Source organism: Pan paniscus, chromosome X (genome assembly GCF_029289425.2).
Source record: "Pan paniscus chromosome X, NHGRI_mPanPan1-v2.0_pri, whole genome shotgun sequence".
Taxonomy (NCBI): Eukaryota; Metazoa; Chordata; class Mammalia; order Primates; family Hominidae; genus Pan; species Pan paniscus.
In genome coordinates, this window is record NC_073272.2 from 20,689,053 (window position 1) to 20,716,282 (window position 27,230).

General features: G+C 49.0%; 1 protein-coding gene across 4 annotated transcripts in view; it reads right to left on the minus strand.

The window, feature by feature from the left end:
- Positions 1–465: 465 nt before the first annotated feature.
- The window catches only part of PHKA2 (phosphorylase kinase regulatory subunit alpha 2), a 92,041-nt gene continuing 65,276 nt past the window's right edge, over positions 466–27,230 (minus strand). For 2 of the 4 annotated variants that reach the window (XM_003819542.6, XM_034950365.3), the window contains 15 exons: positions 26,174–26,347; positions 18,356–18,444; positions 16,285–16,418; positions 15,384–15,540; positions 14,509–14,588; positions 14,227–14,305; positions 13,986–14,115; positions 13,249–13,350; positions 8,972–9,090; positions 8,149–8,178; positions 6,648–6,701; positions 4,638–4,808; positions 2,628–2,681; positions 1,700–1,900; positions 466–1,151 (listed from right to left, as the gene is read on the minus strand). In XM_003819542.6, the coding sequence (XP_003819590.1) occupies positions 981–1,151; positions 1,700–1,900; positions 2,628–2,681; positions 4,638–4,808; positions 6,648–6,701; positions 8,149–8,178; positions 8,972–9,090; positions 13,249–13,350; positions 13,986–14,115; positions 14,227–14,305; positions 14,509–14,588; positions 15,384–15,540; positions 16,285–16,418; positions 18,356–18,444; positions 26,174–26,347 (1,745 nt within the window). In that variant the 3' untranslated portion in view covers positions 466–980. The remainder of the gene's footprint in view (positions 1,152–1,699; positions 1,901–2,627; positions 2,682–4,637; positions 4,809–6,647; positions 6,702–8,148; positions 8,179–8,971; positions 9,091–13,248; positions 13,351–13,985; positions 14,116–14,226; positions 14,306–14,508; positions 14,589–15,383; positions 15,541–16,284; positions 16,419–18,355; positions 18,445–26,173; positions 26,348–27,230) is intronic. The other 2 variants (XM_008972942.4, XM_008972943.4) reach the window with 2 other exon arrangements.

Below are 27,230 nucleotides of genomic sequence, written 5' to 3' on the forward strand. Positions count from 1 at the left end.
GACCAAAGTGCTTCTACCAAGAGGGTACAAGTTCCTAGCCTGGCTCTATTTTTCAGAAGGAAGCATTGTTTCTGCGGGGGCATGCCTGTTCACTTCCATGGCACTGCTGACTTGTGCTCACCCTGTGACGCCTCGCCCAGAGCGACAGTATCCACTGCGGGGCGTTCACCCCACGCGAGCGGGGACCACAGGTCTAGCCCTAAACAACTGCTTGCCTGGCTATAAGAGGAGCCTTGTCTTTTTTTTTTTTTTTTTTCTAGATTCCAGAAGATGCAGGATTTTTCCTAAGGCAGGAGAAAACCCTAGTTCATAGACAGCCAGGATAAAAACCCTGGAAGACCATGAGCCAAGGTGAACGAAGAGGAATTTTCTAAATCTTGGGGACAGAGAATTATGTTACATCAAGGCAGCCATGCCAATAAAATGGAAGGCTATGAAAGCAAGCAAGACACAAGAAAACCCCCATTCCACAGAGAGACACAAGTGTTCTATTTGGTGAAGAGTTTGGTGCACAGACAGACTGCATCCTGTGAAGAGGTGGCCCTTGTCAAGGCTACTGCCGCCGGGAGGATCTTTGCATCTTTAGGATGTGTCACTAGCTCATCGAAACTATTTCTGTAACTCTCTGCAAGAGCCAATTTAAGCTGGCGTCTCAGTTCCCTCTGCACTCAAAAGAGACCAATTTCCAATTCCTCCTCAGAGTCCGTGAGACCAGATGCTACAGCAAATGTTCCAGAGAAATGAACCTAGAAAATGATCCCGGGGTGCTCCTTGCGGGGGAACACAGGACTCCTCAGCTCTATCTCTGTGGCTTTAACATACATCAGTTTCAGGGTGAGTGCTACCATTGCCCCCCGAGAGTGTTTCTGATGGGACATGCTTTCCTGATAGCACAGGGGATCTTGGGGGACAGAAGGTTCCCAGTAAGGCTAGGGGGTACGTGACAGATTGAGAGTGTGACCATGTTTCCAGGTGAGACCCTATTGCATCTGGCAGCCCGAATTGGGCAACAATTCCTGCAAATAAGAAGCCACTGCTCTTGTTAGGTAGGTCATCGTCCCGTAAGCCCCACTCGGAGCGCTGTCATAAAAGAAGTGGCAGATTCCTGTGGCTTGGTCTTTCTCCAGGGTGTCCATGGCGCCAATTGACACCTGCAGTAGGAAAGGGCAGAGGGGACAATAAGCAGAGCCCCCACTCCCCGTCACGCTTCTGTGTGGTGGTGGCAGCGGGTCAACATGGGCAGGGTGAGGGTTGCTCTAGTAGAGCCTTGGCCTTCTGAGAGGCTCCAATTCTGAGGGCATGAGGGCACAAAGCCAGCGCTGCCAGGGGGAATGCCCTACCTCTCTGGGCACTGCACTCTGTTATCACGCACCCTAGTTTGTAGCTCCTGACTATAATGAGGACTACTCTGTTGAACTTGACTTTGTGTACAGGGTAAGGGGTTCACCCATGGTCACATGTGTTGCAAGTGGTGGTGTTTGGACGAAAACCTGCATTGAGACAGGCCTATCCATCCCCAAAGGTCTTGAGATTTCCCAAGTGGCCACTGTACCATTTTCTAAGTAAGTGGTTGACATTTTTTTCCCCATCATCTGTGATGACATTTTCTTGGTTTGAGTATATTCTTTCCTATTGGACACAGAATCTCCAGCCTCAACAGAGATAAATGCCAGCCAACCCAGCTCCCTGGCACCCCCACCTGGTCCTGCAAGAACAGCTGACTGGCCATCTGCACGATCTGGTCCACGTGGATGATGCCCCCGATGCTGGTCATCTCCGTGTCCGAGAGCAGCGTCAGCACCATGATGGCTTCCACCAGCAGCTGCCGGTACTCGGGCTGCGGCACGCGATTCAGCACCGATTCGACATGGACAGCAAACTTGATCTCATGCGGGGTCATCTACCAAAGGGACAGGCAGGCAACCACCAGTGAGAGGACAGATGCAGCCCTATCAATCACCGAGTAACCAAGGGTGACCGTAGCAGTGCCTGGGCTCGGGGCTCAGCGCCACTGCTGCCCCTTTTCTGGCCACTCTCTGGATCCTGCTGGCAGTAGCCCTCAGAGCAGGAGGCTGGAGTGTGCCTCCAGGAGCCAGCCTGTCCTAGCCTGATTTATCTACCCTTCCCCCCATCGACTACAGCTTCCAGGGAGCAGGGACCATTTCTGGTTTCTCTTTCCTCTTCATTATTCCTTCCAGCATGAAGCATGGTGCTTTGGGTGGGGTAAAACTAAAAAAATCCATGTTAAAAAGAATGACAAATCACCTAGGGACGATTACTGTTTTTAGTTGGAGAAAAGGGCCGAGAAGGCTGCCCATGGGGCAGGCCAGGGTGGCATGGAGATTGGCTCCTTTCTTTCACCAGGGTTCTAAGGGGTGTCTGGCAAATGCAAAGAGCTTGCTAGCCTAGAAATGCTGAGTCTCAGGTGAAGAAAAAGGCTGATGCCAATAAATGCAGGAAGGACATTTTTGCCAAATATGAGGGTGAAGTGGCTAGACAGCTCAGAGCTACAAATGGCCTGTCAATTAGAATGAGCCCAAAAGGAGCACAAGAGGTCAGAGTCCATGCAATGAAGCCCTTATCGTGAACCCACAGAGGGGCCCGCCTCTGCGTTTTTCTCATCGTACCTCTCGGGTCGTCGAGGATGGGAGGACATAACCATCGATGGAGAGACCGTGGCACTGGAGGCAGAACAGAGCGCATTTCAGTCAGATTCCAGAATGGGATAAGCACATGCATGCACACACAGCACCCTCTGCCCTGGAAACCCATATGAGGGCTGGGACACGCCAGACTGTCAGAGTTATTTTTAGAGAGCTTGTTCTCACTGCCCACAGGCTGTGTTTTCGATGGAACAATTCTAGGGAACCCAGCAGGCATCTTTCAGATCTCCTCCGAACAATGCCCTAGGGGGCTGCCGAGTCCTCCCGGGAGGCTCCACATTGTACTTGGCAACTGGGCCCTGGCGGCTGCGAGGCCCCTTTGGTGCCATAATAAAGGGGGATTTTCATGGCTCCTGCTGGGGAAGGGATGCTTCTGTGCCTTTGCAGGCATCTATTTTTGAGATTTCTATAATAAGCACCAATCACAAAAGCCTCCAGCACATGCACAGACATGCACATGCACACCCATGTATATAAATATCGAGTGCCAGCTCAACACAAAATGCTTTTTCATAATAGAAATATCTTGGTATTGCGCCAGTGAGTCCGAGCGGAAGCATGTGATGCCCCAGGAAGAGTGGGGAAATTTTCTAGGAACAGCTTGTTCTAGTCTAACTGGCCACCTTCTAAATCCCAGCACCCCAGCCCGGAGTGTCCCCAGTGGGCTGAGGGTAGAACAGCAGTGGACACTCCCACCCCCTTAAGAGAGGTGGGAAGTGGAGCAAGCACCATGAGCCCCTGCAGGATCCTGCCTGGGTCCCGGGAGTCCAGCTGCTCAGGCAGGGCCTGCTCCGACCTCCTCACATCCCTCTGCGGTGGCCGTGAGGAATACCTTGGGGCCCATGAAGCACAGGGGCCCCTGTTACAGAAAGAACCTTGAGCAAGTGGTGCCATGGCTTTGGGAAGGGGGCTGTTGTATGCTGTCACTGGGATTATTTTTTCTCTTCTCTCCCACTGTGAAATGAACTAAAAAATAGTTCTGGGGGGAAAAAATGTCTTGGTTTGCACAGCTTTTAAGCGAGGCACACTGTCCTTCCACTCAAGGGAAAAGACAGGGAGGGCCTGGTGCAGCCCAGGGAGCTGCATAAACTCTCTTGGGCTGATGCAGAAGGGAGACACTGGGGGGGGGTACAGAGAATGCTGCCCCCTCCTTGACAACAGGCGCTCAGGGAGGTGCTCCTGTGCTCAGGTACGTACACGCACCACAGTTCCCAGGGACAACAGCTGGGGAGATGTGAACGGCCCCAGGCAGATGGGAAGCGCAACAGCCGGCTGGCTGAGGGGAGTGGGGCCCCAGGGTGTGAGGGAGATTGTGCCTTCAGGGCACACAGGACCTGGGGCTAAACTGGAAGCTCTCCACCTCTGTACACCTTGGAACTGAACATGGCAGGTACCCTGGGAGGGTGGGGCTCAGTCACATCGCTGAACAGCAGGGACACTACTCCTGCCTGGATGTGCAGGAGGCTGGGGGCTGGCCTACTCCAGGCCCCTCCTGAACTGTCATTCCAGGTTCCAGGCCTGTAGGTGCTGCTCTGGGTGGTTTTACAGGGTTTTCATCTGAAGCCTCCCAGCCTTTCCCTGTTCTTCTATGTTCCTAAAATACGTCCAAGTTGGTCCCACACAACCACAACCTAGACTGCCACCTTGTCTTACTTGCTGTGGTTCTCAACTGGGTTGATCTGCCTCCCACGGGATGTTTGATAATGCCTGGAGACACTTTTAGTTGTCACACGGGGGTGGGGTGGGGAGAAGAGATGGCTGCTGGCATCTGGCGGGTAGAGGCCAGGGATGCTGTAGACATCCTACCACGCACAGGCCCCCTAGCAGAGAATGCCTCGGCCCCAGGTGCCAACAGCGCTGAGGCAGAGAAGCCATCCTCAGGGCTGTGTGTTTGCTCGCCTGGAGGTGCCACCATGCCTTGCCAGGACAGTAAGGGGACGGTTCACTTCCCCAGGAGCTCGCGTCTCGGCTTACCTTCTGGAGGATCTTCCACACCCTCTGGTAGAATCCCACGGGGACCCTGTTGATGGCCCCATCCAGCCTTCTCCTGCGCAGCCACTGGCCCTGCCGCTCACCCCAGCCGATGTGATGTCCTCCCGAGTCTGAGGATGACGTGCCAGTGGGCGAGGATGGGGTGCTGGACCTCTGCAAGACAGACAGCTTGGGGCCTCAGAAGCCACGCAGCAGGTGCCCCAGGGAAAGTGCGCCATCTCGAAGGGCGGCCCTGCGACCTAGGCACAAATGCCAGAACACCACTCGCCAGAGGGGAACACGGTTCCTCCAGTCCACCTTGTCTGTTTCCTGATGTGAGATGACTCGCATACTTTGGGTTGATCACTTCATTCCATGTTGCACTCTGCCCTGCCCCCGGAGAGGCGGTCCCACCCCCAAAGCTAGAACCCATAAGGAGGAGGCCGAACAGGGCGAGCACGGGCTTGGGGGTCAGACTGCTGGAGTGCTAATCCCCACTCAATGCCAGCGGTGCCAAGGACACACCCGAGGCCGTCTGGCCCTGCCATGAACACTGATTCTGGGCCTCAGTCTCATCTGCACAGTGGGGACACAGTCAGGCATCCTGTAAAGAGCTGCCCGGAAGCCTTCACCACGTGGAGACACGGAAGCCCCTGAGGCATACCTAGTGTGCGCTAAGTGCCCATGAGGGGCAGCTGTCACCCGCACGTGGCGCCTGTGCCACTGCAGTGGGAGAGCTTTGAGGGTGACAACGGGCCCTCGGAGCAGGCATCCATGGCTCAGGGAGACAAACTCCATAGTGCCCACTTCATTGCTGCAGTGCCACAGAGAAGTGACAGACACGTTTCCACAGGACAGGAACCACAGAGAAGGCAACACATGACACGGGGGAAGACAAACAGTGAAGCCCGCGTTTAGTGGCGAGGACCTCGCAGATCAGGGTCCATCCACCCACCCTTTGCAATCCCATTTCCGGCTTTCCCTATTCTTGGCACTGGGCTTTATCTTAATTTGGGGCAATGGCTGCCTCTGAACTGGGGCTGACTTTGCTGAAGTGAGGGAAGAGGGCGCCATCTCCTTCCCACCTCAACATTGGCTGGACTGATTCAGGCTCCAGAGGGGGACACTGTCTGAGAGGCTCCCCACCGCTGGCGGGGCGGGCCTCTGTGAGTGGGGGCGCATCCCCTCCCTGCGGCAAAGCTCCCAGCCTTCTGTCTTGCCCTGCGGGGCTTCTAGCTTCGAGACCTCCAGGTCGAGAAGGGATAACCTTCACGCTCACACATCTCTTTTCCTGGGACTATCTGGCACTTTTGTTTCTCGATAGTGCCACATATCAAATGTGCACAATCAAATGTAAAGGGTTAAAGTGAAATCCTGAAGTGCGCTAGCAGGGCAGGAGGCGGAGCTCTCCTTTCTGCAGCACTTGGATTTCAACAGATCTTATTTTGAAAAGGCAGTTCGGCTGGGTTATTCCATTGGGCTCATTACTGCCGCTTAAGGCAACAATTAGACACAAATAAAAGTAATTACAGCTGCACTCCTCAATGACTCAGCTGATCCGGGCCCTCCAGTTTCAGGAGGAAGATTCAGCCTCTGCTCTGCGGTGAGCGCAATCCGAGCCCTGCACGAGATCTGGGGCATGGCAGGTGCAGAGTGCTAGTTGGCACATGTGGGCAAGGGCTCACCATCCTGGCTCCATAAAGAGGCATGGAACTAATGCCCCGAAGTTTCCAGAAGCTCTGGGAATTGGTGAGAAGGAAACTCCTCACCCACACTGTGCCAAGGAGCACAGGCAGAGAACTGAGAGCTTAAGACGGAGAACAAAGCTCAGGGCAAGCACTTTGGGGCCTTCTTTCTACCCTCCTCAGAATTCCAGTTGGAGGAGCCTGTGAGCATCCCGCTGAAAACACTTCAGCCCTGCTCGAATCCTCAGAAGTTGGGCATGAGGTGGGAGCATGAGGAAGGACGCGAGGAGGAGCGGGGACGGACACAATAATCCCGAGGCACTGTTACCGCAGACTTGGAGGAATGCGCACTGCTGGACGCGGCCTGGCCCACAGAAAAGAACTACAAAACAAAAAGAATCCACTCAGTTGACAGCAATGACACCAAGAGACACAGCAGAGAGGACGGTCATGGAGCAGCATCCGAAACACCCACAGAAAGCAGCAGCAGAGAATGCGGGCGCAGAGAAGGTGCCACAGCAACGCACATAGGCAAGCTCAGGTGCAGGGGCACCTGCAAGCACCACTCTGGGCTTCGACTCCACGTGAAACTTACTAACTGCTCTTTTTAAAAACATGAACTGTTACCATTGAATGTAAACATTAAATGTTCCTGTCATATGTGGAGGGTGCATCATCAAGTTTGGACACTATTTATTTTCCAAACTCACAGCCATGAAATGCTCATATTTTATGGTAAGAATTGTGAAAATCTACAGATGAACCAAATACCTACAGCTGACACTAACATGCTGCACCTAACATTCAGTAGATATTCATTAAATGAATGAATATGATGATCAGGCTGATACCTTTGGCCACATAAGTATTTCCTCGTCTAAAAATCTAGAATGTACCCTTAATTTGCAAGGGTACAGTGTGCTATCTACAAGGTATTCTTGCAAAAGAGACTAGAGATTGAAAATACCATAACACCTATTACATTTTTGGAACAAATAATATGTTCCTTGACATAAGTGGTCAAAGTTTGTACTAGCTAGGTGACTCTAAGCCCAGCAAAGAACAGAGGTGATCACTTCATCCCCGTAACACGCAAGAACAGCATGAAATGGAGGCGGAAGGAACCACTCAGATTCACCCACGGTCAGGCCATCGGGATGCGGGGACAGAGGGACGGTGCCACCGAGTGGCTGGCAAGGGAAGATGTTTGAAAAGCCAGTTCCCTACTTGGAAACAGCATAAACTAGGAGAGATAAAGCATGTTTTACCTCTGGACAACATGTGGAATCGGCCTTTACATGTCATTAAGATGTCTCCTCTAGGCTCTTCTGGTAATACACATCAAAATATTAGAAATGCGACTCCAGTGTCCCAGAGGGGGGTGGAGAACATATGTCACCAGGGTGATATAAAAGAAGAGCACCCTTACATGTTTTTCCTTCCAGGGTTAAGTCCCCCCAGGCGATCGGAGGACAGGAATAGCAGCATTCTTTCTACTGATATAACCAATGACCGCATTTCCCCCCCATTTAGTTTTCTATTTAGTTCCCTCTTTTTGAATAGAAACTCCCACTGAGGCAGAGCCTGGATGATCTCTTTCACAAAGTACCCTACAAAGCCCAAGAGTTTGAGAAACAGATTATTTTTAAAGGCATGGGGCAAGGTCGTCTCTCCTGCCCTCGAGTCCTGCTCTCTGCCTGTGCCCCAGCCCGTTTGCTGGATAGAGCCGCCCTCCACACATTCACACGCTGCGGAGTCACAGCCTCACTTTCCACATTCAAGACAGAAAGAACAGGAAGTAAAGGACGAACAAGGCAAAGGGGTGTCACCTGTTCATCAGCACTAAACCGCCTAGTCATCTGAAAGCAAAAATACATCAGGAAATCAAAACCAGCTTTGAGCCAAGAACGCGTGCTTCTTCTATTGCCCTCTCTCTTAATCCAGGGCCATGTTGGTCAAACCGCAGGGGGTGACCCATGAGTGCATCATGGACTCCATTTAGTGGGTCATGAACAGCATTTAAAATGGAGCAGAAAATTCGAGTGCATTTCTCATGGTCAGAGGGAAACTCTTTCCCAGCATGGATCCTGGGCAAGGCCTAGCACAGCACCCGGCACATTAAGACTCCGATGTTGAGCTGCGGCCCTGTGCGGGCAGTTCAAAAGGATTTTTTTTTTTTTTTTTTTTTTTTTTACCAGGAATTAAAGGTGAACTAAGAAAAGAGACCCCTGTGGCTGGTGGAGAATCCAAGTATCATGGGCATTCCGGTCTATTTCCAGAGCCCTCTTGCTATTTCGTTTGAAGGACACAGATGATTCGGTGACTTTTTGCATGACTCTACTTTTTCAATGGCTGTGGCGCACTCCTAAGAGTGGTTCTCGGGAACAGAGGCAAACATGGACAAGGGTATTTTCTGGAACGTTCATGAGAACATCACGTTAAGGGGTTAAGGATGAGTGGGTAAGGGTGCGCATGACCGGCTCTGGAGTATCTATCTGGGGACAGAGGTGTGTTCAGATCCCAGACAGAAGGGACCTCCCACTCTACAGACAGTGGGCTACAGCCTCATGCCCTAGGTTTCTGTCGCTTTCTGGGGTAAGCCCAGGTAGGGAGACCACCACTCATCCCTCGCTGCCACTGAGGTGTTCTTACCTGTTTCATTTCACTCCTCAGTCTGTTAATGCCACTCCTCTCAGTTTTGGTGACTCCGGTATGGCCCACCTCGTGGATGGAGATGGCAGGGCTGGATGTGGAGGAGTGGATAGGGCGCACTGGGTGGGAAACACACACACGTGGTTCTCAGGAACTCTACAGCATCCAACCCGAGGCAGGATCTGCCCCTGTCTCCCCCACTTGACAATGAGGGCCTTCTCTGCCTGGCCAGCGCTGTGTCTCCAGCACCGAGAGCAGCACAGGTGCAGCACTCAGCTCTTAAAGGAGTAAACGGAAGTGTGCAGAGTACTTAAGCACCATTATAACACAGTGGCCAGGAAGCCCCGACACAGTGAGATATGTTTTTTTTTTTTTTCCGAGACGGAGTCTCACTCTGTCGCCCAGGCTGGACTGCAGTGGCATGATCTCGGCTCACTGCAACCTCCACCTCCTGGGTTCAAGACATTCTCCTGCCTCAGCCTCCTGAGTAGCTGGGATTACATGCGCCCGCCATCATGCCCGGCTAATTTTTGTATTTTTAGTAGAGGCAGGGTTTCACCATATTGGCCAGGCTGGTCTCAAACTCCTGACCTTGTGATCCGCCCACCTTGGCCTTCCAAAGTGCTGGGATTACAGGCGTGAGCCATCGCAACCAGCCATGTTTTTTTATTTTTTTTGAGACAGAGTCTTGCTCTGTTCCCGAGGCTGGAGTGTGCGATCTTGGCTCACTGCAACTTCTGCCTCCTGGGCTCAGGCGATCCTTCCGCTTCAGCCTCCCAAGTAGCTAGGACCACAGATGTGCGCCACCATACCTGGCTAATTTTTTGTATGTTTTGTGAAGACAGGGTTTTGCCATGTTGCCCAGGCTGGTCTTGAGCTCCTGGGCTCAAGCAATCTGCCCGCCTCAGCCTCCCAAAGTGCTGGGATTACAGGCATGAACCACCGTGCCCACCCTTGCTTTTGGATAAGTAAAAAATTATTCTAATAAAACATACCCGGCCAGGCGCGGTGGCTCACACCTGTAATTCCAGCACTTTGGGAGGCCGAGGCGGGCAGATCACCTGAGGCCGGGATTTCGAGACCACCCTGACCAACATGGAAAAACCCTGTCTCTACTAAAAAAACAAAATTAGCTGGGCGTGGTGGCACATGCCTGTAATCCCAGCTACTCGGGAGGCTGAGGCAGGAGAATTGCTTGAACCTGGGAGATGGAGGTTGCGGTGAGCTGAGATCATGCCATTGCACCCCAGCCTGGGCAACAAGAGCCAAACTCCGTCTCAAAAAATACACAAACAAACAAAAAACATACCCGAGGCCAGGCACGGTGGCTCACACCTGTAATCCCAGCACTTTGGGAGGCCGAGGTGGGAAGACTGCTTGAGCCCAGGAGTTCAAGACCAGCCTGGGCAGCATGGTGAGACCTCCTATCTATATTTAATTAGAAATAAATAAATAAACAAAAATTTTAAAAAAACCCAAAGCACACCTTCCTTGTAGAAAACTGAGACCACTGAACTACAGAAGCTAGAACTAACATCTCTTAATATTTTAGTCATGATTCTTCCAGTTTTTTTCCCTATGACTGTGTATGTTTTTAACTAACAAAACAGTATCATCACATACATACGTATAGATACAGAAACATGAGATGGATACATACATTCTGTGGTATGGTTCTGTGACCTGCCTTTTTGTACTTGTATCGTGAATGTCTCTCCCTGGCATTAAATATTCTATCACATCATGTTTCATGACCGCATGGAGTTTGATCTGGTGAGTGTTGACTGGTCAACAATATACCCAATCCTATTTGTATTAATATTTTTCTAAAGGGTTTGTCATGACTAATGTGTAGGACCCACATGGACCTTGCTGGGCTCTGTCCCCAGTCCCGTGTGACTCTCGGAATGCCCCTGGAAAATGACAAAACTGCTGTGGGCCCGAGGGGCTGGCACCCCGGGCAGCTGTGGCCGTGGGCTGGATGATCCAGAGGGCCTCCTGGTGCCAGGCCCTGTCTGGGCAGCAGATGCAGGTGTGAATGCAGGAGAATTCAGTGCCACAGCGGTGCCTGGAGGAGAGCCCATGCCCAGGCCTGAGGGCAAGGTGCCAAATGAAATGAAGGTGGCAGCTGGAGAAGGGCCTCGGGCTGGAGGGGGAAGTGCTAGGAAAGCCAGGCTGCCAGGGGCTGGAGGTGGAGGCAACCAGAGGCCACTGATGCACTGCACCAGGCCACCACCTCTCACTCCCAACCTATCGCACCAGCCTCGGGACTCAAACCGGTCCCTAGCCCCACCACCCACAAGCCTGGCCTCTGTGCTGTGGTAACAGCAATCATTCTAAAAGGCAAGTGTGATCGTATCACTGCCCACTCCAAAGCCTCCCAGGTCTAGCTGTCTTCAGGACAAAGGCCAAACAGTCCTCCCAGCATCACCTGAAACTCTACCAACTCGAGCCCTACCTCCCCTGAACTCCCGGCCACCTGCACCGCACTGGGCATCTGCCTGAGCTGGAAGGCCAGGCCCAGCTCAAAGGTCAACTCCTCGGGCAGCATCCCCTGCAAGCCTCACCATCCCACCTGACCCCAATGGAGCCATGGGAGTGGAGGGCACTGTGCAGGAGGAGTAGTGACAAATAAGGAACTTGGGGACAAGAACATTTAAAGGACAGCAGAGAGGCAGGAGCCCATAAGGGAGACTCAGTGATGAGCTGGGGAGGGAGGACAGACCCAGGAAAGTGGAAAACAGAAGGAGAAGGGTCTGGAAGCTACAAGAGGGGCTGTCTGGGGTGGGTGTTCGCTGGAAACATTTATCTCAGACATCTCAGGATTTAATCAAAATTCTAAGCCTATTTGGGCTTCCTAATTTACAAAAATTGAGCAATTACAAAGGACAGCTAACAAATGATGTTATATGTTAAAAAGACAGCATGTCTTCTGCTCTTGCTTGCAATCGCACATATTTATGACTTTCAAATGACATTACTCAGTTCCTAGTTTCATAGCATCTATAGCTGTACATCTAATGACAAATTTTTAGTAATTATCTGTGTCAAGCCATGAATACTATAATGATGAGCAGAACACATTAAATATTTATCTCGTACATTACCATTTCAAGGACTCTGCCTTGGAAAGAACTGGAAATTACTTTTGCAAAAGCATTCTGAGCACCCCTCCTTCGGGAAAGGAGAAAAACCACCAAAACACATCTGACTGCACGATGCTGTCTTTGTTTGCAGCCAGCACATGCTCAGGAAACATACAAAGTACCCAATGTCCTTCTTATTAAATAATAAAGGAATGATAGCCCACAGTGCATTTCTTTGGCTTGATGAAATAAATTCACCAACGTGCCTGCAAATCATTTAGCTTTTTTATGAGGAGGAGAAATGATAATTGCTTCAATTATAATTAGGGAACATTTGAGAACAAGAATCACGCCAGGACTTAGGTGATTATGTTTCCCAGCACTGCAAGCAGGGTTCAGGTTCAGATAAAAACAGAGTGAGTGAGGCAGGACAAAGCAAAATAAGTTAGCTCGAGCATGCTGTGAGGTCACAGAGGGGTCTCCTCCCTGCCCTGTGGAGGGTGATGTGAGGCCGGGTTGAGAATGTTTTTACCCAAACCAAAGGGCAGGATGCTCAGGTGGTGTGAAAGGACAGCCCTTTCACCCTGGCATTCGGGGTCCCCCACACTTCTAACACTTTTTTTTGAGAACAGAGTTTTGCTCTGTCGCCCAGGCTGGAGCGCAGTGGCGCGATCTCAGCTCACTGTAACCTCCACCTCCCGGGTTGAAGCGATTCTCCTGCCTCAGCCTCCTGAGTACTTGGGATTACAGGCGCGCGCCACCACGCCTGACTAATTTTTTTTGTATTTTTAGTAGTGACGGGGTTTCACCACGTTGGTCAGGCTGGTCTCAAACTCCTGACCTCGTCATCCGCCCACCTCAGCCTCCCAAAGTGCTGGGATTACAGGCGTTAGCCACCGAGCCCAGCCAACACTTTTGCATAAGTGATGGTGCCAGGTGCTTACGGCTACAGGAGGCGGTATACCACACCCACATGCTGTGCCAACCTGGGCAAGAAAAGCTCGCCCAGCACACTGCGAGCAGGTCTCAAAGCCCCCAAAGCAGGAAGCTTGAGCCTAGGACTCTGTCCATCTCCTTCAGGTAGGAGCCTTCCCTTCCCACATTCGCTATGCCCCACAGTGCTGGTTCTAATGTCTGCTGCATGTAAAGGAGGCAGCTCCCTGAAGACGTTAACAGGAGCATGGGACTTACCACTTCTTTCAACGCCAAACTCTTTCCCACTTAGAATATGGTGCAGGAGATTTTTCATATCGAAAGGGCTGAGGTTCATCAAACTTTCAGAAGCCTCTTCTCCTAAAAACAAATATCTTGTAAGTGTCCCAGACACAGGGCTGGTGGCGGGTAAAGGTAGGGTCAGGTGGACGTGGGTGGGGAGGGAGGTGACAGCAGATGCCGTGGCAGGTCCCCCTGTTCAGGAGAACCTCACTATTGCTTTGGGGCTGAAATGCACTGTTCCGTGGGGATTCTAAATGCTGCCGTTTAAATCATGTATCTGCTTAATTCTTAGACACATGATGTTTCACAATGTATGATCCCCAACGTTGGATGTCTCATGATGGATTTTTATATTCAAATTGGTAGGGTTTCTCCCAGTGAAGGTGTTATAAAATGGGAGTGACATCTCATAGCAAGGGCATCCAGGAAGGAGCTTAGATGTCGGGTACAGGGCGGAAGATTCCGCATCGCCTTTGAGGCTGTAATGGTAAACATCACCAGAGCCCCATTCTCCCTGACTTATGAACTTCAGCTCTATGCCGCATGGATGGGAGTTCCATCTAAATGAGAGAAGCTGGTAAGGCCTGAGCTTGCCACAGGCTTGGATGCTGGGTTCGAGATAACCTAAGCAGTTCTTCCCCTGAGAGTGGAGGCCGTGGCCGGGTGGTTGGCGTGGGGTGCGGCGGGAGCTGCAGGAGCTGCGGGCATCTCACCTGAGCAGTTCAGGCTCCGTGCCAGCTCCGTGGCCATCACCTGAATGATCAGTCCAATCCGGAGTCTCAGCATCTCCACAAAGAGGCTGGGCTGCGCCCTGACATACATGGCCAGGTAAACCACAATCTCCTGAGGCAGACACACACGGAGATAGGGTTTCAGAGACAGGGTGAGTGGCTGAAGGGTCCCCTCCACTCTGAGGAAGGCTGTGGCCCGACCCCTCCCACACCAGCCCCAGACCTGCGTGAGGACGGCAATGCTGATGTCCTGCCCACTGGCCTCATAGATGAGTTTTGTGAGCTCCTCTGGGGGAAGGGGCCTAGAAAGGAGCATTGTGTCACGAACGTGATGAGGTGTCTTGAGACAGTGCCTCCTCGCCCTCCATGGAACACCCTTATTTTCTGTGCTAGATGCATCCATGTGACAGAGTGTCTTTAAAAAGCCCCTCCTCCGAACACTGGGAAGCGCTGTTTTCCCCATGGCTCCCCCGCAAACCTGAGGTCCCCAAGGCTGAGGACTTACGCAGAGATGATCTTCTCCCGGGGCTCGGGCGGCAGGCCCACGGTGAGCTGCTTCTGGTGCGAAAGCAGGTCTGTGCAGGCCTGCGCAGTTAAGGGGAAGGGTGAGAGGCAGAGCGCGAGAGAGACTGGCAAAGATGACAGGCAGTGGGGAGGAGACACTGCCAATCAGATCGTACATTTACCTTTACAAACTTAGTGACCCATGTTGCCCTTGATCTGAAAAATTCATACCTAGACCCCAGACTAAGCAACCCAGACAGGGCTGGGTGTCTGTGGTCTCTGTCTCCAATGTGTGGCCCCAAGCCTGGCTCTGAAGGGCCCGTCAGTGGGCATTTAATGCCCATCCACTAGCAAACACATTGGACTCCCTGCTATTGAGTGAGACAGGGATGAGTCCGAAGATACCGATGGTAAGAGTTAATAACCATATTCAATTCCTAAGTTACCCGTTTCCCCATTATTCACATCTAATAAATGCCATCATCTTACCATCATGACACTGAACTCGAGTGTCTTAGAAAGCAGCTCTGGATTTTGCCTGGCCTTGGGGTTATAAATATTAATGATCACTGTACTGTGGATGTGTGAAAAAAGAGAGCTCTAAGAGGCTGCCAGGCCACAGAGCACTTTCATTTGATTTCCTGGCGAGACTTTTTCCGTAGCCAAGAAAGAACAAAACCAATCCACTTGCATTTCCTTCCCTCTGCTCGCCTTCCTGGAGCAGCAGGCAGGCAGGAGAGAAGGGCCCGCTCCACCTGTGGGTTAAAGAATGGGGCTCCTTCACAAGTAAGAGGTATAACTGGGAGATTGGAAGTGGAAGAGGAAGGGGGCACGAGCTAGTGAGCACACATGGGCAGCCTGCACAGTCGCACTGACCTCAGCCAGGACCTCCACTTTCTTCCTGAGAAGGCCTGAGATGTAGCGAATCAGACCCCACTCCTGGTTCAAGCCGGCTTTCCCATAGAGCTCACCGAGAAGGTTTTGAACGGTGACCCCGTGCTGTCCAGAGAGATTTGTGTCCCAGCTGGGACCCCTGCCAAGAGGTAGAAAAACCCAGAAATATGGTCCAGAAAGTTTAGACTGGGAGAGGAATGGATCACTGTGCATTTTGCACAGCACTTGGGCTCTCCCAGTGCCCCTGAGTCTCACTGAGAGGGTTACGACCGACCAAAGCTTCCCTATGTCCTTTGAAACAGAAGCCTAACATCAGGACGTGGTGGCCTCCTGGCCTCACATAGCCTTCTCATGCTGGGGGACCAGCATCAGTAGGCAGAGAAGGGGATGGAAGTCTCATTCCTGGTGATCCTGGGTAACTGGGGTGAATATAATCATGACCTGGGCTGGCTAGAAGGCCAAGAATACTACGGAAAAAATTAAGGAGAACTGAGAAAGCTTAGCCTAGTAAAGACCATAAACTTACTGCTACGGCTTGAATGTCTGTTTTCCCCCAATTCCTATGTTGAAATCTTAACCCCCACAATGATGACATTAGGAGGTGGGGACTTTGGGAGGTCATCAGGTCAGAGGGCAGAGCCCTCCTGAAGGAGATGAGTGCCCTTATAAAAACAATGCCAGAGAGCTCACTCGCCCCTTCCACCATGTCAGGATGCAATGAGAAGATGCCATCTATGAGAAAACAGGCCTTCCCAGACATCAAATCAGCCTTGAGTTTCAACTTCCCAGCCTCCGGAACTGTGAGAAATACATTTCTGTTGTTCCTAAGCCAATCTGTTCATGGTATTTTGTTATAACTGCCCGAATGGACTCAGACACTTACTTTATGACATAAAGAATGTACAGAATGTCTGCTTGGTCCTGTAGGTTCGAACAATCTTTTAGCTGCTCAACCAGCTTCTCACAGTCCACGTCACCACGGTCATCTCTGGGCCACTGAAAGTCACTTTCAGGAACCTGTTCATACAAGAGCCAGAAAGCAGGGAGATGGGCTAGGCATGGAACTTTCGGAAGATCAAGAAGTGAAACACCAATCTGGTCTTGGAACTCTATTGCTGTGCTGTGCTCCAGTTTTCAATGACTTTTTGTACCTCTTTATTTATAGGCTTTTACTATTTTTGATCAGTGAATCACTGTGCTGGTCAACATTTGCAAGAGACTGGACTGAATAGGTTAAAATATATGTGAGTTTTATTTATGGAAGGTTCACAGACAAGTAGAACTAACCTCTGGTGTTAGGAATCATGACAGCAGTTATCTCTGGACCAGAAAAGGAGAAAGAGATGGGAGGGGGGCACAGAAGGTGGTCATTGATCCAGGTATACTGGCTTGGTGATCATTCATTGAGCTGAAGGTGTGAAGGATGTGCTATCCCCAAATATGCCAGATTGGTATATTGACAATTTTGAGTTGAAAACATTGGAAAAATTGTAGTTTCAGAAAGGGGTAGCTGACCTGTCTCTTTCTGCAGGCAGCAAGCCATAAGGATGCCTCTGGGAGGGGTACACTCCTAGGGCGTGAAAATAGCCCATATCACCAGAGCCCAGGAACTGGGGGTGGCAATGGACCTGTATAAATACACTTACCCAAGGAAACCTTATCTTCCACTAGTTTTACACGCCCCGTGTATATATCTCCTAGTAACTGCCTCTAGCCAGATTTTCCTTGTCCTGTCCTAGCTTCTCAAATTTATCACTCTTTGTTTAAAAAGTAGGAAAGCATCTTGCTTTGACCACTTCTTCAGACTTCACTCTCTTGTGAAGATCCCCATGTACCCAGAAAGCTAATCACCTTTGTATGCTTTTTCTTGCAGATGCCTGGTGTCAAGCGGCTTCTAGACGGAGCCGAAAAGCCCTCACAAGAGCTAAGGAGGGGTTGGAGGTGACCTCTCGCTTCTCTATTCCTGCTTTCTGCACCATGCTGCATATATGGTATAGTTATTTGGAAGCAAAACAAACGCAAAAAGGATGTAAACAACCTAAAATTGAAATCAGGGTAAAATCTTCTCCAACAGGCACTGAGTGTGCCACTGAGTCTATTCGTGTGGGGTAGAATCAGGGAAGAGTCCTGGATAAAATAACAAATTGTGGGAATTAATGGAACAGCCTGAGATTTTATTCTCCTGAGCAATCTTATTTTTAAAATTTTTTTATGCCCATCTTTTTCCTGCAGTATCCTAAGGAATCTTTTACTGTTTTTTCTTACATTAAGAGCATTAGGAGCCAGGTGCAGTGGCTTGCGCCTGTAATCCCAGCACTTTGGGAGGCTAAGGTGAGAGGATCGCTTGAGCCCAGGAATTCCAGACCAGTCTGGGCAACATGGTAAAACCCTGTCGCTACAAAAAATACAAAAATTAGCTGGGCATGGTGGCGCACGCTGGTAGTCCCAACTATTTGGGAAGCTGAGGTGGGAGGATTGCCTGAGCCTGGAGGTTGAGGCTGCAGTGAGCTGTGATCACACCACTGCACTCCAGCCTGGGTGACAGAGCGAGACTCTAAGAAAAATTTAAAAAGGCCATTAGGAACAAAGAGTCCTGTACTCTGTTCCCCAAGTAGTCCCACCTTGGCTGGCTAAACAGTTAGGCGGGGTTAGGTAGTGAGCTTTTTCCTCTAGTGGCTACATAGACTCTGATGAGTAGGCAGCAAGGTAGTAGCTTTTTCTACAGGCAAAATGTAAAGGTTTGCATCAAATTCAATGTACATATTGATGCAAGTCAGATTCCAGACAACGAAGTGATTGGGTTCACACCCAAGCCCAGAGCTTCTAAACTGAAAGGTCCCTGATATCGAGAAATATGCTGTTTCTTTTGAGTTTAGCCATTTGGAAGAGTTTGGGGACTCATCCTGCATTGTAGAACACCATACTTTTAAAAAAAGCTGTTCCATATACTTTACCTTTTCTAGGAGTGGCTGAGGAGAATCAACAAGATTCAGTGATTTACGGTGGGCACTTAGAACTTTAGTTGGCAAAGTCATGGGAACAACTGGAAAACAAAAGAATAAAGAGAGTTATTCTGAGGAGGAAGAACAACACTTTTTTTTTTTTTTTGAGACAGACTCTCACTCTGTCACCCAGGCTGGAGTGCACTGGTGTGATCTCGCCTCACTGCAACCTTTGCCTCCCGGGTTCAAGCGATTCTCCTGCCTCAGCCTCCCGAGTAGCTGGGATAACAGGCACGTGCCACCACGCCCAGCTAATTTTTTTTTTTTTTTTTGAGACAGAGTTTCCCTCTTGTTGCTCAGGCTGGAGTGCGATGGCGAGATCTTGGCTCACCGCAACCTCCACCTCCCAGGTTCAAGTGATTCTCCTGCCTCGGCCTCCCAAATAGCTGGGATTATAGGCATGTGCCACCACGCCTGGCTAATTTTGTATCTTTAGTAGGGACGGAATTTCGCCATGTTGGTCAGGCTGATCTCGAACTCCCGACCTCAGGTGATCTGCCCACCTCAGCCTCCCAAAGTGCTGGGAATACAGGCATGAGCCACTAGGCCCGGCCTAATTTTTATATTTTTAGTAGAGACAGGGTTTTGCCATGTTGGTCAGGCTGGTCTTGAACTCCTGACCTCAGGTGATCCAGCCGTCTCAGCCTCCCAAAGTGCTGGGATTATAGGCTTGAGCCACCGTTCCCGGCCAATACTTCTTTTGAGAAGTATGGCGGCTGCTCCTTATCTAACACAAACCAACAGAAGGAAAGATCACTTATTTAGTTTAGCTTCAACAAGAATTTATCATGTAGCCACCTCATGTGCTAAATCTGGGAATAAGAAGTGAGCAGGGCATAGATCTTGCTTTGAGAACTGGATTTCGCTTTTCCCTCCTGGAATTCAGGAAAAATGATACAACATCCCAGGACTGGAAAGAAGCTCAGAAGTGATTTCGCCTGACCTCTTTTTCTTTCGGATGAGGAAACTGAGAGACCCAGAGAGGGCAGACCATTTGTCCAAGGTCACTTCCCATAACCAAGGTGTCTTGGCTTCCGGTCCAGTATGCACTTCACTCTGCCACTGCTGGGCAGTAGGGCTTGTTTTTCAACCACCTCTGGATATTATCATTATTGATATTTATTCATTAAGCCATCCCTGTCTTCCAGGCTATATCATGTCATCTCAGGAGAACAAGAAGTTTTCAAGGTAAAGATGATGCATATTTAAAAGGCATTTATAGACCTCCAGGTTATACTTGTGAATTGAATACACACTGTAATTTTAATTCCTTCCAACCCTCCACTAACATTACAGAAAATATATACAGTCATGCATTGTTTAATGACAGGGATACATTCTGAGAAATGTGTCATTAGGCAAATTCCTCACTGCATGAACAGCATAGAGTGTACTTACACAAACCTAGATGGTACAGCCTACTACACACCTAGGTTGGATGATAGAGGCTATTGCTCCTAGGCTACAAACCTGTATGTATGTTCCTGTACTGAATACTGTAGGTAACTGTAACACAATGGTATTTGTGTGTCTAAACATAGAAAAGGTACGGTAGAAAGATGGTATAGGCCAGGCATGGTGGCTCATGCCTGTAATCCCAGCACTTTGGGAGGCTGAGGTGAGAGGATTTCTTGAGCTCAGGAGTTCAAGACTGGCCTGGGCAACATAGTGAGACCTCATCCCTACTAAAATTAAAAAAAAAAAAAATGGTAGGCCAGGCGTGGTGGCTCACACCTGTAATCCCAGCACTTTGGCAGGCTGAGGCGGAAGGATCACCTGAGGTCGGGAGTTCAAGATCAGCCTGACAACATGGCGAAACCCCATCTCTACTAAAAATACAAAATTAGCCAGGTGTGGTGGCACATGCCTGTAATCCCAGCTACTCTGGAGGCTGAGGCGGGAGAATCGCTTGAACCTGGGAGGCGAAGATTATGGTGAGCTGAGATCATGCCATTGCACTCCAGCCTCGGCAACAAGAATGAAACTGTCTCAAAAAACAAAACAAAAACAATGAGCCGGGTGTGATGGTGCATGCCTGTAGTCCCAGCTACTGGAGGGCTGAGGCAGAAGGATCGCTTGAGCTCAGGAGACTCAGGCTGCAGTAAGCCCTGATCGTGGCACTGCACTTCAGCCTGGGTGACAGAGCAAGACCCTGTCAAAAAAAAAAAAAAGAGAAATATGGTATATAAGATGAAAAATGGTTCACCTCTATAGGGCCCTTGCCATGAATGGAGCTTGCAGGACTGGAAGTTGCTCTGGGTGACTGGGTGAGTGGTGAGTGAATGTGAAGGCCTAGGACATGACTGTACACCGCTGTAGACTTCATAAATACTCTACATTCACACTGCACTGAATTCATCACACAGTGTTCTTTAATACTAAATGACCTTAGCTTACTGTAACTTTATAAACTTAAATTTTTAAAAATTTGACTTTTGTAATAACAGCTTAAAACACAGATCGTACAGCTGTACAAAAATATTTTCTTTTCTTTTTTTTTTTTTTTTTTTGAGATGGAGTCTCGCCTTGTTGCCCAGGCTGGACTGCAGTGGTGCGATCTCGGCTCACTGCAACCTCCACCTCCCTGGTTCAAGCGACTCTCCCACCTCAGCCTCCCGAGTAGCTGGGATTACAGGTGTGTGCCTCCACGCCCAGCTAATTTTTGTATTTTTAGTAGAGACAGGGTTTCACCATGTTAGCCAGGCTGGTCTCGAACTCCTGACCCACCCACCTGGGCCTCCTAAAGTGCTGGGATTACAGGCATGAGCCACCACAGCCGGCCCACAAAAATATTTTCTTTACGTCCTTATTCTATAAGCTTTGATCTATTTTTTAGTTTTATTTATTTTACTTTTTAAACTTTTTTTAAAAAATGAAAACACAAACACACACATCAGGCCTATGCAGGGCCAGGATCATCCATCTCACTGCTTCCACCTCCACAGCTTGTCCCACTGAAAGGTCTTCAGGGGCAGTAATGTACATGGAGCTGTCATCTCCTAAGATAACAATGCTTTCTCCTGTAATCCCTCTTGAAGAACTGGTCTGCGGCTGTTTCACAGTTAACGTTTTTTAATAAGTAAAAGGAGTACACTCTAAATACGCAAACCAGCAACATACTTATGTATTATCAAGTATTATGTACTATACATAATTGTATGTGCTAGACCTGTATACGACTGGCAGCGCAGGAGGTTTATTGATACTGGCATCGCCACAAACATGTGAGCAGTGCATGGTGCTACAAAGTCACTACAGCTATGATGTCACTAGGCGACAGAAAGGTTTTAGCTCCATTATAATCTTAGGGGACCACCGCCATATATGCGGTCTGCCATTGACCAAAAAGTTATGTGGTGCATAACTGTATATATATTTTTTTAAAAGACAAATCCTTGAGAATGAAGAAAAACAAGAAAGAAGACGACAGGAACAGAATTTCAGAAGCGGGAAAGCTGACAGATGAAAGATAAGTGATTTAGCTGACACAAGGCAACCAATTCCCAAGTCTGCAGTGGAGAAATCTGAGAGCTGGTCAGTTACACCCAAGGCTCATCAGAAGTCCCTGGGGCCTGCTGCACTATGTGCTTCTGGAACTGGGGCCTAGAAGGGGTGTCCAAAACAAGGAAGGCTGGGGAGAAGCTATCTGAGAAGCAGTGAGCTCCCTGGACATCCGCTTCAACTACACCCAGCTTGATGACCACCTCACTCACTCTGACAGAAGACTGGAGGGTCTCTCAGAAGAGGGTAAAGGAGGAAGGGGCTCGAAGAGAGGGGGGCTGCTGATTAGCACATTTGAAGGCGTAGATACATTCCTTAAGGGAATTATAAGTAACTATATAGCTCCAGGCAACCAGGCCCTAATCCTTGAAATAGGAAATCCACTAGGAGATTGTAGAGTATCTCTGGGAAATCAAATAACTCCGAGTCAACAAGCCCCACCCATGGGCTTGGAGATTCTCATGCATGATCAGGTAAGCGAGGAGGAGCAGGGCATTGGAAGGAGGACGCTCATGTGGAAGACAGAAACCTAAGCAAACCGGAAAAGGTGACTTGGGGGAATGGAAACCATTCAAAGAGTAAAAAGGGTAAAAACAAAACAAAAAGCCCTGCCATTAATATTCTTAGAATAACAACAAATTGCCAGGCATGGTGGCTCATGCCTGTAATCCCAGCACTTTGGGAAGCCACGGCAGGCAGATCGTTTGAGGTCAGGAGTTTGAGACCAGCCTGGGCAACATGGTGAAACCCTGTCTCCACAGAAATAAAAATAAAAATTAGCTGGGTGTGGTGGCATGCACCTGTGGTCCCAGCTACTTGGGAGGTTGAGGTAGGGGGATCGCTTGGGCCTGGGAGGTGAAGGCTGCAGTAAGCCGTAATTGCACCACTGCACTTCAGCCTGGGTGACAGAGCAGGACCTTTTCTTTCTCTCTCTCTTTCAGAAAAAGAAATTATACTGTATTTTTACTATTTTTTTGAGACAGGGTCTCGCTCTGTCACCCAGGCTGGAGTGCAGTGGCATGATCATGGCTCACTGCAGCCTCAACCTCCCGGACTCATGCGATCCTCCCACCTCAGCCTCCCAAGTACCTGGGATCACAGACATGCACCACCACGCCTGGCTAATCTTTTTTTTTTTTTTTTTTGTAGAGACAGTGTCTTGCTATGTTGCCCAGGCTGGTCCAGAATTCTTGGGTTCAAGGAATCCGCCTGTCTTGGCCTCCCAATGTGCTGGGATTATAGGCATCAGCCACTGCGTCTGGCCAAGAAATTATATTGTAAACGTGAAACAAAAACAGACACAATTTGGGGAACAAAGATTTAAAACATGATAGCAAAAGTGGCTAAATTGAGGGGATGGAACAAAAAGTTGAGACAATGGCTCTCAGGACAAGACAGAAAAATGGAAAACAGAGGGAAAAAAATGATAAAGTCTTCTCTAGGAAGTCAACTTTGGAATCATAGGAACACCAGAAAGAAAGAACAGAGAAAATGTTGGGCAGGAAATGAGTCAAGAAACTTTTCAGGAAAACTTTACAGGACTGAAAAACAAATTTCCAGATTGGAAAGGCCCACTGTGTATCCAACACAATGGATGAAAACACACCCAGATAGAGATTAAGGTGCAGCACTGAGATGTCAGAAGCCGGGAGCAGAGAAGATCCTAAACACTTTCAAAGAGAAAAATAGCTCATATTTGAAGTATCAAAAATCAGAATGAGCCGGGCACGGTGGCTCACGCCTGTAATCCCAGCACTTTGGGAGGCCCAAGAGGGCAGATTGCCTGAGGTCAGAAGTTCAAGACCAGCCTGGCCAACACGGTGAAACCCTGTCTCTACTAAAAATACAAAAATTAGCCGGATGTGATGGTGGGTGCCTGTAATCCCAGCTACTTGGGAGGCTGAGGCAGGAGAATCGCTTGAACCCAGGAGGCTCGCTTGAACCCAGGAGGCGGAGGTTGCAGTGAGCTGAGATCGTGCCACTGCACTCTGGCCTGGGCGACAGAGTGATACTCTTGTCTCAAACAATCAGAATGGGTTTAATTTCTGATATGGTTTGAATGTCTCACTCAAATCTCATGTTGAAATGTAATCCCCAGTGTTGGAGGTGGGGCCTGGTGGGAGGTGTTTGGATCATGGGGGTGGGTCCCTCATGAATGGCTTGGGCCATCCCCTTGGTGATAAGTGAGCTCTCACTCTGAGTTCACAAGGGATATGAGATCTGGTTGTTTAAAAGTGTGTGACCACTCTCTCTTGTTCCTACTGTCGCCATGTGAAGTGTCTGCTCCCCTTTTGTCTTCCGTCATGACTGGAAGCTTCCTGAGGTCTCCCTAGAAGCCAAGTAGATGCCAGCATCATGCTTCCTGTACAGCCTGCAGAACCCTGAGCCAATTAGACCTCTTTTCTTTATAAATTACCCAGTCTCAGGTATTTCTTTATGGCAATGCAAGAATGGGCTAATACATTTTTTTTTTTTTGAGACAGGTTCTCATTCTGTTACTCAGGCTGGAGTGCAGTGGTGTGATCACAGCTCACTGCAACCTCAACCTCCCTGAGCTCAAGTGATCCTCCTGCCTCAGACTCCCAAGTAGCTGGGACTACAGGCATGTGCCACCATGCCTGGCTATTTTTTCTATTTTTTGTAGAGACAGGGCCTCACTATCTTGCCCAGGCTGGTCTCAAATTCCTGGACTCAAGCGATCTTCCTGCCTCAGTTTCCCAGATTGCTCAGATTATAGGCATGAGCCACTGTGCCTGCCCTAGATTTCTCAACAGCAACACCAACACACTGATAGCAAGAAGACAATAAGTCATACTTTCAAAAATCTGCAAAAAAATGTCTTTTTTTTTTTTTTTTTTTTTTTGAGACAGAGTCTTGCTCTGTCACCCAGGCTGGAGTGTAGTGGCACGATCTCAGCTCACTGCAACCTCTGCCTCCTGGGTTCAAGTGCTTCTTCTGCCTCAGCCTCCTGAGTAGCTGGGATTACAGGTGCAGGCCACCAAACCTGGTTCATTTCTGTATTTTTAGTACAGACAGTGTTTCACCATGTTGGCCAGGCTAGTCTCAAACTCCTGGCCTCAAGTGATCCGCCCGCCTCAGCTTCCAAAAGTGCTGGGATTACAGGTGTGAGCCACCACGCCCAGCCAAAAAAATGTATTTTTAATCTAGAATTCTATACCCAGCCAAACTCTCAAATGGGTCTGGAACATTTGTAGACATTTTTAAAATGGCAAGGTTTCAACAATTTTACCCACCGTGCGCTGTTTCTCAGGAAACTACTGCATGTCCTCTATCAAAATAAGAGTGAACCAAGAAAGAAGAGTTGGGATACAGAACACAGGAGAGCCATCCCAGGAGACAAGTCAAGGAAGCCTCCAGGGAAGATCTCAGGGTAAAAAGCACCTCAGACACTGAGGGCAACCAAGCCAGAATGGGGCAGAGGGCAGTGCAGTTCAAAAACAAGCAAGTCGAGAGCTGTCACCACCATGCCCTCTTCCACTTCACTTTTTTTTTTTTTTGAAACCTACTGAAACTATTCTAGAATGTGCTCCACCAAAACAGAAGAATACATTGAGAAAGGGGAACACAACAGATTCAGGAACCACAGAATCCAACTAAGGAGACAAGCCAGGGAAACTCCCAGGATGACACATATGCAACAGGCCTAGAGCGCAGTCAGCACAGATAGAAGGAGACTCGTGGACTCTAAGAAAGGCAGTGGAATTGAGAGATTCACCGATACGACTGAGCTTGTGGAAATTTGTATTGCGAGGCCACTGGAAGATGTAGAAAGAAAGCAAAGCAAATGAAAAGCCAGGGCAACTTTACCTTTCGAAAAAACAGAGTAAAAATGGGAATATAAACAGAGTATACTATAATGCTCAGTTGGAAATATTTGTGTACATACAATGATATAAAGAGTGAATACTGATTTAACTAAACTTTAACCCCTTGGTGGGTTAGGGGGAGTGAAGCAGAGGAGTGGTGATTTAAGACAGCCAGATCCTTACCCACTTAATCGAAAGTCAACAAGTACCGAATCAAGTCAATGCACGTGAAGACAGCAGTATGTACACATTATTTGAGAAATATGGAGATATGTACATACCAGAAGAAAGAGCTAAAAGAGTTGAAAGTGGTTACCTCTAAGTAGAAGCACGTGGGGGGCATTTTGTTGTCTTCTAGGATTCTTTGGCTTTTAAATTATGTCCCTGCATTACTTTGATAAAAGAAGGTATTTTAACAGGCAGAAAAGAGTTAATAACATACATGGAACTTCCAAACCCTTTGCTTTTGCCATCACAGAAAGTATGTCCCGCGTGGAGTGGATAGCACTGAAGACATGGCGGTCTTCTGTGTTCTTACAAAGAGGAGGCAGATAGGACCTCAACGATGTGCTTTGCAGAAGGTGGTTGATATAATGGTCAAGTTCGTCTTGGCTTTCTGTAATTGGACAAGCAAGAAAAAGAGCCAATGAAACCAAGCTGTAGAAATATGACTACACAATAGTGACCATGGGTAGCAAGCAGCACTGAGTAGGCTTAGCAGATGACAAAACTGAGATATCGATATTTGCACTCCCACTCACCCCTGAAGAGTAAGAAGAGATTTACAGAGATAATGTATGTGTGTAGAAATTTGCTGTTTGGAAAAACTTTATCCCAGGAAAAAAAAACTACCGGTCAAGATAGTGTTACATCTCGTCCTCCCAAGATGAACTGAATAATATGTAAGACAGCCTGAAGGATAGCAGCCGAAGTCTGGGCTTTTTGTTTTAATTTGTCATGAGTGAGCTAAGCCTTATGGAACTCCCAGCCCTAATTCCAACTACTATCTAAAAGTGAAAAACAGATCACCTCAAAACCTTATTCAGACTGAGAAATGTTACATACATAGGGTTTCATCACTCATATCCAACCAAAGCTAGATCATTCTACCACTCCTTTGAAAATTCAAGCAGTATGTTTCTGTCTTCAGAATGTATGTATTCTGTGCAAAGTCCCCATTCCTGGCCAGCCACGGTGGCTCATGCCTGTAATCCCAGCACTTTGGGAGGACGAGGCAGGCTGATCAGTTGAGCCCAGGAGTTCAAGACCAGCCAGGGCAACATAAGGAGACCCCATCTCTATAAAATATAAAAGAATTAGCTGGGTATGGTGGTGCTTCCCTGTAGGCCTATAGTCTTAGCCACTTGGGAGGCTGAGGTGGGAGGATTGCTTGAGCCCAGGAGGTCGAGGCTGCAGTGAGCCATGATCATGCCACTGCACTCCAGCCTGGGCAACAGAGCAAGACCCTGTCTCAAAAACAAACAACAACAACAACAACA